Source organism: Ursus maritimus, unplaced genomic scaffold (assembly GCF_017311325.1).
Source record: "Ursus maritimus isolate PB19 unplaced genomic scaffold, ASM1731132v1 scaffold_31, whole genome shotgun sequence".
Taxonomy (NCBI): Eukaryota; Metazoa; Chordata; class Mammalia; order Carnivora; family Ursidae; genus Ursus; species Ursus maritimus.
This window is the reverse complement of record NW_024425675.1, coordinates 9,625,084-9,637,854: the sequence shown is the minus strand read 5'-3', so window position 1 is coordinate 9,637,854 and position 12,771 is coordinate 9,625,084. Positions and strand designations below refer to the sequence as shown.

General features: G+C 38.0%; 1 protein-coding gene across 1 annotated transcript in view; it reads right to left on the bottom strand.

The window, feature by feature from the left end:
- The window catches only part of GPR158 (G protein-coupled receptor 158), a 434,171-nt gene that overhangs the window by 57,998 nt on the left and 363,402 nt on the right, over positions 1-12,771 (bottom strand). The window contains 1 exon segment of the mRNA XM_008709680.2: positions 1,279-1,388. Within this exon segment, the coding sequence (XP_008707902.2) occupies positions 1,279-1,388 (110 nt within the window).

Below are 12,771 nucleotides of genomic sequence, written 5' to 3'. Positions count from 1 at the left end.
GCAAAGTGTGCCGTGATGTGGAAAGAATAAAATGAATGTCAGAAAGAACATTAGAGATTGGTCTAATCTTTTCCTTTTATAGAAAATAGAAGTCTATGATTTCCGAGAGTTAGAGGCTGAAATGAGATTTAAGCTGGATCTCCTGACATCCAGTCCGATGTTCCTTGTACTACAGGACATACATAAGAAAGGAACCTTGAGAGTTAAGGATATCTATGTTTATTTCAAAAAGATACTCTGGAGCATTCCCAGTAAATAAGTACCAATGAAACAAAGCAAACAAAACAAAACAAGAACCCGAAAAAGAAATTGAGATCCTTGTGTAGTAAACAGTAAAATGATCACATTTTAAGAAAGATTGAAAGGGAAATATTTAAAGACAAATATAACACATGTTATGGCTCTAAGATAAACTGTTGCCTGAGCCATATTAAAATACTTTTATTGAGAAACATGATCACGTTAGCATGGAAGTATGAATGGCTTACTATGGTTATAAAAACAACTTTAAAGCTAATCAGCATAAAGGGTTTCCTCTATAGAGTTGCAGTTTTATTGTGAGGGAGAAATTACATTCTCTCTCCAGTGGTCTTTGGCACCACTGCATTGAGAGAGCTTGGGAATAAGAGGCACTGGAAAGCCCTTTGGGATAGGTAATGTACTATATGTCTCTTTCTTCTGCATACTTATCATATACATTAAGAAAAGCAGGTGGTTTTGAAAGTATAAGAGGATTTACCCCATTGTCTAATTTACAAAGTTGATAATCATTAGAGCACTCTGGTTAAGGAGGAAAGTCAAGAACACTATTTTTTTGAACTTCACCCATTGAATATCAGCAGGATTACCCTGGGGCATGTAATTTATGAATGAAGAACAGTAGTCTCTGTCAAGTCAGAGGACTGCCGCATTTTACTATATAAGGATTCTTTGGGAGCTCTGGACCTGGATTTTTAGCTGTATTGCCTTTGTATTCTTTCCTGCTGTTAGCTAGGAAACAGTCTCTTGCATTCATCCTAAACTATTTTTTATTCAGAATTAAATTTTCCATACCCAGTGGTATATTTTATTGAAATACGTTGTTCAAATTCAGTTGTATTAAAGATTTTCCTAGAGAATCCTAATGATGTTGCCTTGAAAATGAAAAAAATATGTATTGTCTGGCTGTCTAATTCTTGAAATTAAACCATTTAAGTGGCTGACCCAGCTTGCAATAACATGCTAAGCCAAACACTTTGATCCTCCCACGGGAATGAAAACTAGTGAAATACAATATACCTGTGAAGCTTGAGAGTGACAGTTCCATAAACAGTTGCAAAACCGAGAAGACGGACCCATCTGAGGAGAATACAGCGAAATGTGCTTGGCTCAAAGTACAAAATAACAACCTGTGGGATGAGAACAGAAAGAAAGAGACCTTCAGGATCAACTGATGACCCACAGATTAAAATCAATATTTCACATATGAATTTTGACATAAGCACACATCCTTTTGAATAAAACTTTAAAATATTATTTTGATCATTCATGGGCCAAATCAAAAGACTACGGTCTCCCTATTGCTTTCAAATCAAACCTAAGTTCTTTACTTTTATTTTATTTTTATTTTTAATTTCTTATTATGTTATGTTAGTCACCATACAGTACATCATTAGTTTTTGATGTAGTGTTCCATGATTCATCGTTTGCGTATAACACCCAGTGCTCCATGCAGTACGTGCCCTCCTTAATACCCACCACCGGCCTATCCTGATCCCCCACCCCTCTCCCCTCTAAAGCCCTCAGTTTGTTAATTCTGACTTTCAGGAGTTTCTATCAATTGTCTCTAAGCCTGTGGCACATTCAAACTTAACTCCCTTTACTTCCCCAGATGGGCCAGCCGGGCTGTCCTCCATTGTCAAACTCCACTGGAGCCTTGCTGACAGCCCCCCCCCCCCCACTTCCAGACCCTTCCCCTGTCTGCACCAGCCCTGAGAGGATTATCCTGTACTGTACTCCCCTGCCAACCTACCACTTAGCACCTGGCTCAACTGCCTCCCTAACTCTTCTCTTCTCACTCCAGAGTGCTCACTGAGCAAATATTAATTAAGCATATACCATGAGCCAGATACTATACTAGATGCTGTAGATAGAAAGGCCAATAAGAAAGAGAAGAGAGGGGCGCCTGGGTGGCAAAGTGGTTAAGCGTCTGCCTTCAGCTCAGGGCGTGATCCCGGCGTTACCGGATCGAGTCCCACATCAGGCTCTTCCGCTTTGAGCCTGCTTCTTCCTCTCCCACTCCCCCTGCTTGTGTTCCCTCTCTCGCTGGCTGTCTCTCTCTGTCGAATAAATAAATAAAATCTTAAAAAAAAAAAAAAAAAAAGAAAGAGAAGAGAGACCTGTAAAAGAGGAATTGCATTCAAGTGGCACAGGTGCTATGATAAACATCTGACAGGTTCATTGGGACACAAAGGAACAAGTGGTCAATTCCAGCAGGGGTGGGGGCAGTCAAAAGGCATGTGCAAGGCACTGTATGTGTTACCTTTCATATGCTACTGGTGGGTTTGAACAAGCCCTCATAGGATAGGAATTGGTTTGGCCTTGCTTAAGAAATCTAAAGAATAAATGCTGTTGAAGAATGTGGACTTAAACTCTTATGCTGGAGTGGCAGGCCTGAACTGATTTTGCTGAGAACAAGGTCATCATAACAGAAAACTATGCTCACTCCTAAAACCCTGTGTGTTATTTTAGGTTTTGTTTTGTTTTTTTTATCCCAAAGACATAAATATTGGAACCATAAAACATAGCTGGGTGACATGGGGTGGGTGCTGACATCTTCTTGCTGATATCTTACAAACGGAGCCCCACTTTCCAACAGTGCCAGGAATGACATTACCGACAACTCCCTGATGGTATTTCTCAAATCGTTCTACTGTATAAAGATATTAAACTAGGTCCTTTAAATACCATTATAATTAAATTCTCAAGGAGTGGAAAAAAAGGCTGCTATTAAGAAGAAATCAAAGGAAGGTAAGAATAGGTGTGGCTAGGAGATAATGTTGCTTTGTGTATATGTGATATTTGTCCTTAATTTTCTAATTCACTAGGTCTATGCTGACGATGCAGATAAAGATGTGATTTTAAAATTCAGTCTACCAGGAAAACGTTTGGAGTCATCCAAAAACTGACATAAAACATTTCCTTTATTTATTATTTTCACAAAACAAGTTAAAATTCTGCAAATGTGTGTTTTAGGTTTACTCATGTATTTTAGAAATAGTTCCTTTACACAAGGGTCTGGCAGCAATTACAAGTTCTGCAAAATAAGCTGCATTGTTTAGTAAGGAATCTGAGCTGAAGGAAGAAGGGAAAATTTACGGGAAAAGAAACAAATGGAGAAAACTTGGTAGAAGAGTAAGGGATTAGGGGATATGTGTTCCTTCTTATGACAGAGAGAAATGACAGATTAGCAATGAGTGAGAGAGGGACCTAAAGTCTAGAACATACAAAATCTCAAATATTTCCACCAGAAATAGCTTTAGAGATTATTCTAGCACAGTGGATTCTTGGAATCTACAAAATCCTGTGACTTATTACAAAGCTTTCCATTGCACACCGGACGATGATTAAGAGCATGAATAAGCAAAGGTGAAGAATGTAAGACAGAAGTCTGCATATTTGGAGGAAAGAGTTGTTCTTGAATTGTTCAGGAGCTACTGTTATAGCTTCAAACTTTTATTTCACAGATGAAGAATTTGAGGGCTTGTTACTGTAAATGAAAGATTGGGTTGGTCAGCAATAAATGAAAGAATAATAGTCAATTTTTTTCAACATCCATGGACGAGGCATAAGCTTAAAAAATAATAGAAAATGAAATTCCAGTGAACTTAATAAAATACATTATTAGAAACAGTTCAGCAAACAGTGAAGTAGAACTCCTAATTTTGGAGTGTGGTGATGGGAGAATCCAGGCTCTGTATCCAATCTCCCTGGGTTCCAATCCTGGCTCTGTTTTTCACTAGTGTGACTTTGACAAATTATTTAACATTGCCTTGCTCTGCCTCAGTTCCCCCATCTTTACGATGAACACAACACTAACACTTCCACATAGGACTGTTTTGAAGTCTGAATGTGATAAACATAGCGCCTGGTACATAAGGCATTCAATAAATTGTGGCTAATATATTAAGAGAGCTGATTTATGTATACTTTGTTATAAAAGTTACCATTCTCACTGTAGTATAATTACATCTTATCTCAGTGAATTCTTTTCTGATTATTCTGGTTACTCCCTTTGAATTCCGATAGTCACTTTTTGACTATACACTTTTTTTTACTTTACCATATACCATAGTTAACTGTGTGGGTATTCCCCTGAATCAGATGTAAAACCAAAGAACACATGCTTCTCCATATATTCTGTATGCTTCACACATAGAAAATTTAAATATATTAAATATTTGGTCAGTGATCAATTTTAGCTAATTTAACAAAGAAAATGCTATCTTTAAAATAAACTATGTGAAAAGTCCAATTAGGATTCACTAATCGTTGTGATTCTAATTCGCTCATTCACTATTTATTTAGTCTGCAATTTAGAAGCCATTGTAACAAATCAGATGTGGATTAGGTCCTCAAGTTATAGTTTAGAAGAGTGGATGCTCCGTGTACATGATAAAAATAATGGCTTGATCATACCAAATATTTACACAGCACTATTACTACACACAAATTTAAGCATTTTTACAGTATTTACTTATTTAATCCCCACAATACCTTATACAGTAGGAATGTTTATTTTACAAAGGAGGAATAATGCACAGAGAATTTAGGAGATGTGCTCAGCGTCGCACAGCCAGGAAAGGTCAGGGCTAGGATCTGAATCAGGCAGTTGAGTTCCAGAGTTCACAGCTTGCCTCTCTAAATAGTTCTACCGCATGGGGGACGTGATCGATGCTATTATGCTGTGAATTGAATCATATTGCGGATTCAGAGAAAAGAGGAATTACTCTCAGTGGAAACAAGTGAAGTTATCATAGGAGGGTTCACATCTGAGTAAGGACCTGGTGGAGGAAGGGTTTAAGTATGTAAGCAAAAGGAAAGCGGGAAGGAGCCCAAGACAAAGGCCTGGTTGTGAGGAAGCTTCAAGAGTATGGAGTATGTGGTTATGGACAGGAAGACATAAAGGGGAGCACTAAAAATCAAGCTTTAAAACAGAGATGGGACCAGTTCACTGTAAACTTTAAATAAAAGGGTGAGGAATTCAGATTTTATTCTGTGACCAAACATATGATGAAACGTCTTTAAACTGAGATCAGAAGTGTGTTCCAGGGAGTTAATCTGGCAGCACCACACGACATGACTGGATGCTACGGAAGGGGAAGGTACTGAAGGTGAGGAGGCCAGTTGGGAGACATCAAAACAAAACAAACGAATTCATCATCCTCCTCACCAAACCTTTTCCTTTTCTTATCCTTATTTCAGCATTGCCTTTACTCTAGTCCCCAAATGCTTCTGCTTCCTTCACTGTCTTGTGTAGAACCTTTCATTGGTTCCCAGGGTTCTTATGAAAAAGTCTAAATTATTATTATTATTATTATTTAAATATTTTATTTATTTGCAAGAGAGAGACATGGCGAGAGAGAGAGACAGAGCACAAGCTGGGGGAGTGGGAGAGGGAGAAGCAGGGTCCCTGCTGAGCGGGGAGCCTGACGATGCAGGGCTGTATCCCAGGACCTGGGATCATGACCTAAGCTAAAGGCAGACGCTTAAAGACTGAGCCACCCAGGTGCTCCGCTTTATTATTATAATTTTTTTATAAGACTTTATTTATTTATTTAGAGAGAGAGGGAGAGAGCATGTGCACATGCGCATGGGGGAGGAGCGGGGGGAGGGAGAGGGAGAGAGAGAGAATCCCAAGCAGACTCCACACTGAGTGCAGAGCCCAACTTGGGGCCCGATCTCATGGCTCAGAGATCATGACCCGAACCAAAATCAAGAGTCGGATGCTTAACCAACTGAGCCACCCAGGTGTCCCAAAACTCTAAATTATTTAGGATGATAGATACCAGCTTACTTCTATTACATCATTACTTTCCACCTACCCAAACCTTCCAATCCTTGCATCTGCTGTCCCTTCTGACTGGATGTTCCTTATCCAGTCCATGCCTCACCTGTACCTGGCTTACTCCTATTCACCTTTCAGGCTTCACTCTGAATCTCTCTTCTCTAGGAAGAGGAAGTGCTCTCTGTGGCTTAGCACACCGTCCCTACCCGATCACAGCCCCGGATCCACAGCACTGCATTAGATTTGTTGGCTTAATGACAACCACGTTTATTGTGTTCAATTCTGTAATACTGGCACTAACTAAAGTCCGGGCACACAGAAAGTGCTCATAAATATGTGTTGAATGAAAGGAAAAATACAGCTGTAGGAAAACGGTAAAGTAGTCTATAACTGCTGCAGTGAGAATGGGAATTCAGGCACTCAGAGAACAGAGGAAAGAACATGCTGAATCAAGAAAATTGGGCAGCTGATTATTTGTCGAGGCAAAAGTGAATAAAGTGTCAAAAATAATGTGAAGATTTTAAGCCTGGGTGACTGGAAGGATGATTGTGTTTAGAAAGAAACAGATTAAAAAAAAAAAGATGCCTCAGTCTGGGTATAACTGTGCTAGCTCTGCTCAGAACCCTCCTCACCCCACTTCATCCTTCATGTCTCAGCTCAGAGTGGGCACTCCCCAGACTGAGTCAGGTTTCCATCTCATCTGCACACTATTTACTTGTATTGAATTTGAGCTTTCCTTCATTATACTTAGCAACTCTATTTTGATATAATTGTTTCTGTAATTCATTTGTTAAATGTGTCTACTAGCTAGTTTGTAAAATGCACGAGGGCAGGGATTATAACTATCTTACTCATTGCATACCCATTCCCTAGTATTGTACCTGGCAACAGTAGGTAACCAATCGTAGGTAACCAAGGAAAGAAATTTTAAAAAGGAAGGGAGGGAGGGAAGGGGAGGAAAAGGGAAAGGAAGGAAGGAGAAAAGATGGTAAGTTTATTTTTTGATATACTGAGTGTAAGTTGTCCATACAACATCTAACCCAGATCTAGTTTTTTAGTAGTTAATATACTCCGTAATGAGAACGGGAGAAAAAAAAGATGAGGAAGTTTCAGTGTTTTTTAAATCCCAATACTTCACCTTTTCTTGTTAAATATAATGTATATAAATGTATAGATTAACAAATTATTGTAAGTACCCTTCCCAAATTCCAAATTAATGACAAGTTTTACAACAAACCTTCATAAAGGAAGAACTGGAGAAAACCTAAGCCACGGGGCTGAAGAATTTATGAATGATGATGGTAGTACAAACAGCTGCCATTTTATGTAGCTTTCATAATAGCTGCCTGTGCCTCCACACACTCATCACCATGAGAGACATCACTGAAGGTCCAGGTATACTTTATTATTCCCATTTTATTTTTTAAAAATATTTTATTTATTTGACAGAGAGAGAAAGAGAGAGCACAAGTAGGTGGAGCGGCAGGCAGAGGGAAAGAGAGAAGCAGATCCCCCTCCCTGCCCGCCCCTCCCTGCCCCCCCCCCAGCAAGGAGCCCAATGTGGGACTCGATCCCAGGACCCCGGGATCATGACCTGAGCCGAAGGCAGATGCTTAACTGACTGAGTCACGCAGGTGCCCCTATTATTCCCATTTTAAAGATAAAGAGACTGAACTTTAATGGGGTTACCTAATTTGCCCCTGGTTATAAAAGATTATGTTTTTCAACCAGAGCCCACGAGAAGTTCCTCTACTAGAACAACTGCCTGAGGTACATTTTCAAAGTACATATTTCAAGAGAAAACTTTCCCTGTTCTCTTTCCAGTACTAGAGGCTAATGACAGGCATAAAGATATTTAGTGTGTGAAAAGCAGGACACAGGTGTACCACGTCCGTCACCAAGGCCTTAAGGACCCAGGAACATGCGAAAGTGCTGGATGCATGAGCATAGGGTATAGACTGTAAGCAGTTTTAGGAGGGCAGGGTGAGAGAAAGAGAGACCCTCTGTATATTTTAAGGACTTGGTTCTTCAACACTGGAAGTTTTTTCAGATGCTTACAAAATTCAATCAGCTGATCTCAGTGGTGGGATACACTAGGCATTCTGTTTTTAAAAAGCACTGCTGTCTTGGAAATGGCCTTCCAAGCATTCCCTTCATTACAAACAAATCTGCACAGATTATATACCCATTTCATCAAATATGAATTTTTTTTTTTTAGCTAGTTTTGAAGTCAGCTTGATTGCCTATACTCTTTGGATACTGAACACAGCTAATGGGGAAGAAAAGAGAACCACAAGAGAAAAGAATATTAGGCTTTCCAAATATGTACAAAATAGAAGAACATTTTTAAATAGAATAACTTTCTTTTGCAAATATAGACACACCAGAGATAGAAAATTAACCTCTGTTGTGTCGGCTCAGTAGATGCGAGGCCCAGTGCTTTCAGAAGAGGAATGCTGTGAAGGTAAAATGGTCAGAAGCTAGCAAAGGCCAATGCTCTTCCCAGAGCTCTGAGAGTAAAAGGTGTGAAGCTTTAGGCCTGACATTTTAAGGATCTGAGCAAGTTTCCTAATAACGTGGGACACAGCAGTTCTATTTTCTTAACTGACTCGTCGAGTGTTATTTGCTTCAGTTCAGTGAACTTGGTTCTGAATGAAACCACTTGTACAGGTGAGTGAGGTGCAATGTGCTTTACTGTTGTGTTAGTGGGGCATGTAGGAACAGTGTTATTTACAAAAAAAGATTACTGGGTAATGGGAGCACAGTGACAGCTGCCCGTGACAAGACCTTTGTTGATGAAGTTGTCTTTTGATAAGGATGTGAAGGACTTCTTAAGCTTCAAGGACTCTTTCTGCCATATCTACAATTTCCTTCTGCTTCGTACAAGGAAGAGTCTCGCTAGTTAAATATTTTCCAGGGCCACTTAACCTCCTCCAGTTTACCCTGTTTCCAACAATCCTTACTGAACAAGTGAAGAATAAAGCTGATATCTTGTTTGGAGGACAGTCCACAAAGGTAATGCTTGGAAGTATCTACTATTAAAACCTACTACTTAATCCAACCAGGTCTGCTATCTTTTGAAGTAGGAGGCTGGAAATGAATCATGAGGTTGGAACTATGTATAGCAAAGGACTTTTATACAGGATTTGCTTGATAAAATAAGTAAATTCGAAGTTCCTTGAGTGTATTTTAAATTTATTTTTTCTATATTTGGGAAGAAATATGATTCTGGACACAGGGAAGATTTAGGATGAAAATGTATGTCCTGTAAATATTTAATTATCTAAAGTCGGATCCAAATGACAAAAAATAAAAACTACTTAATACAACTTTACACCCATGCAATTACCACACAAATGAAAGGGGCTATTGTGATTTTGTCTTTATGTAACCATGGTCTAGAACTTATTATTTTGCACTTGGCTCCTATTACTCAAAGCAACAAAAAGGGATAAATTAATAGACTAAAAGATAAAATACATACATAACTTTTACACATTTATAATACATAAGTAACATTTTGGGGTTACTGTGACAGCAGATGAGATATGCCTGACATAGCTTCCCTAAAATCCCCACTATAATACCTCTGAAATGATAAAAAGAAAGGGTCACAGCTCTAAAAACTAAAGGCAAAGATAAGAAGTTCTCAAAGTTTCACTGGTGATTCTAGTCACTGCCTGGTAGATGGTATCAAATTAACAAGGACCTTTTAAATAAAACATCACATGCCTCATTCTCTGAACCAGAATAAGATCCAAAAGCCCAAAGATAACAGGGAAGATTTTCATTTCTACTCCTTGTCAGAGTCTAAGTCTGAGACCCACAGGCTTTTACTAAATGAAACAAGCACATTGAAAAATCTTCTGTCATGCCCTAACTATGCAGGGACTATCTCTGCCTTAGCCAGTCCTGGAGTCTTCCTGTCCACGACCACCTTTCCCGAGCAGCTCCCCTCTTCTCCATCCATTCAGGGATTAGAATTCCCAGGATGCAGCATTCGGAAATGTGATATTAGCTGCCTAAGGGAAAGCACAGCAAGGTGGAAGGAAGAGCAATTCTGCTGCTAGAAGAGTACAGAGAGCCTCCCTAGTCTGTTTTCCTATCTCTCCACAAGAAAAGGCGCTTTGTAAAAATACCCCATCCCAACAAACATAATAAATATGAAACAAATGACTATTTTTGTCTAAAACTTTTACAACCTCAGCTTATGTGTTCAGAAGGAATAATTTTTTGAATAATAATTTCAAGAGTAAATTATGGTGCATGACTTAGGATAGAAGATTATACCATTGTAACAGTCATGTTCTCAAAAATATTAATGAATATGGTAAAGTTCTTGGGATTTATGTTAGGTGAAAAAATAAGCAGCACATAAAATATAGAGAGAGCATACAGTGTGATGTTGATTATGCTTAAAATTTATTTGTATATATGAATATATATATGTACACACACACACAAATGATATATATCTACTCCCCGCTTATTACCCTGAATTTGACACCTTTAATTTGTTCTAGAAAGCAGATCATGAAGGGGCCACCCATAAAAGCCAATGGGGAAAGTGTATTGTATTGTTTATTCCTATTAAGAAGTCCATCTCAAAATTATGTTTTCTATAATTATCAAAAAAGCAAAAACATAGAAACAAAAAATCTAAAGCTATGGTTCTGCTTCCTATTTTCTCTCCTGATGCTCTTATAAGTGAACTACATGTTCCTCTGAAAAAAACACAAGAGTGAGCAGAGTGGTAAGATTATGACCAAAGTATTATGGTCAAGATATTTTTGGGGTTTTTTTGTTACTATGAAAAAATTTATATTCTTTGAAATGGCCATAAACTCTTTTTAGGGTTCAGTTCAAAATCTTATTGCAAATTTTTATTAAGCAAGTGTTGGTTTTGAGTAAATATAAAGATACATACATATATGTGGGTATGTATGTCAATATATATATCTTACAAACTTAACTGCATTGCCAGTGGTTCTCTGGTTTTAGTATTAAGTATGCACATACTTCTTAGTATTTTAAAATTTTTCTATAATTAGAAAAAAAAGTTAATTAAAGTAAAAAACTATTCCAATATCTCTCCTAGGAGCATAATAAATGGTAAGACAACATAGGATAACTGAATCTTTTAGTTTAATCAATGCAGACAATGGGAGCATAAAGTTAAGCCTTCTGGGTTCTCTCTTAAAATTTGACAATAAGAAAGGTATCATTTATCTGTGAGCTAATAAATTGTTAGAGAGGTAAAAATGTATCTCTTGAGAATGAATAGGTTCAGGAACAAATGAGCTCTAAATATGATCTAAATATGATCAATGATTTACAGATTCAATTTTTTAAAAAATAATCAACAAAGAACAGTACAAGAGTTGGTAAATGGAGTGGTAATGAAAGGCCATTAGTCACTGGGGGACTTTACTTAATTCAGAATATAAAATATATGTAACATGTACCTTGGAAATTTTTGCTGTGATTGCTGGCAAGATGATATACCTGGTTTAGAGCTAAATGAAAATAAACACACACACAGAATGAATTAACTAGCTTAAGGAAAATATACATGAGGCAGGAGAAGAGATCTGATACAATAAAAAAAATTTAAAAGATGAAAATTTTCATTTGTAAAATATTGCAAAAATATGAGTTGCCTGCCAATCAGGTGGAAGAGATTCTGCAGCCTAGTGCAATGGATAAAAAAGGAATTTGGAGTTAGCTGCCATAAATGCCAGCCTGGGCTCTACCACTAATTAGACATACAACCTACAAATCCTTTACGTTCTGTGGGATTCAGTTTCCTCAACAGTTTAATGAAGATAATGCAAAATCCTATAGTATTTATAGAATCATTTAATAAATCACAGATAAATAGCAAATGCCAGTTTTATTATTAACATGAGAATTACCTTGGATATTTGTCACATTTGAATCAGAAATCTGTTTAGTCCTCTTGTACATGTATCTTCAAATACTGACAGAAAAGAAGCTTCTGAATACTGTGAAGTTGAGAATGGAGTATAGAGGGAATGCAAAAGAAACAGACAAGGCAAACTATGTCTTTAAAGCAGTAGGAGAGCTGTTAGTATGATGGGTAAAGGCAGGAAAAGCTAGGTGTATTCATTATCTATTGATACATAACAAATTATACAAACTTCACAGCTTAAAACAACACATATCTATTATTCACAGTACCTGTGGGTTAGCAATCTAAGCATTGCTGGTCTCAGGGTCTTTCACAAGACTACAATGGAAGTATTAGTCAGGGCCGGGGTCTCATCTGAAGGTTCAGATGGGAAAGGATAAACTTCTAAGCTCATGTGGTTGTTGACAGGATTTGGTTCCTTGAGGGCTGAGGGAAGTGGGGCCTTGAGCTGGCTGTTGGTAGGAGGCCTCTCCCTGTTCCTTGCCATGTGGACCTCTCCATGTGGTCCATGTGGACCTCACCTCTTCCCTGAAACTATCAAGAGAAAGTCTGCTTGCAAGATGGAAGTCATAATCTTTTATAACCTCAACATGGAAGTGACATTCTTTCATTTCACACTGATGTGTTTTATTGATTAGAAACAGGTTAGTCAAGGGGAGAGAATTGCACAGGCTGTGAATATCAGGAAGCAGGAATCACTGGGGCCATTTTAGAAGCTATCTACTACAAAAGGCAACCCTATTTTTAAATCATCAGAAATGCTGTTATGCTCAAAGTGAATGATGTAAGAAGA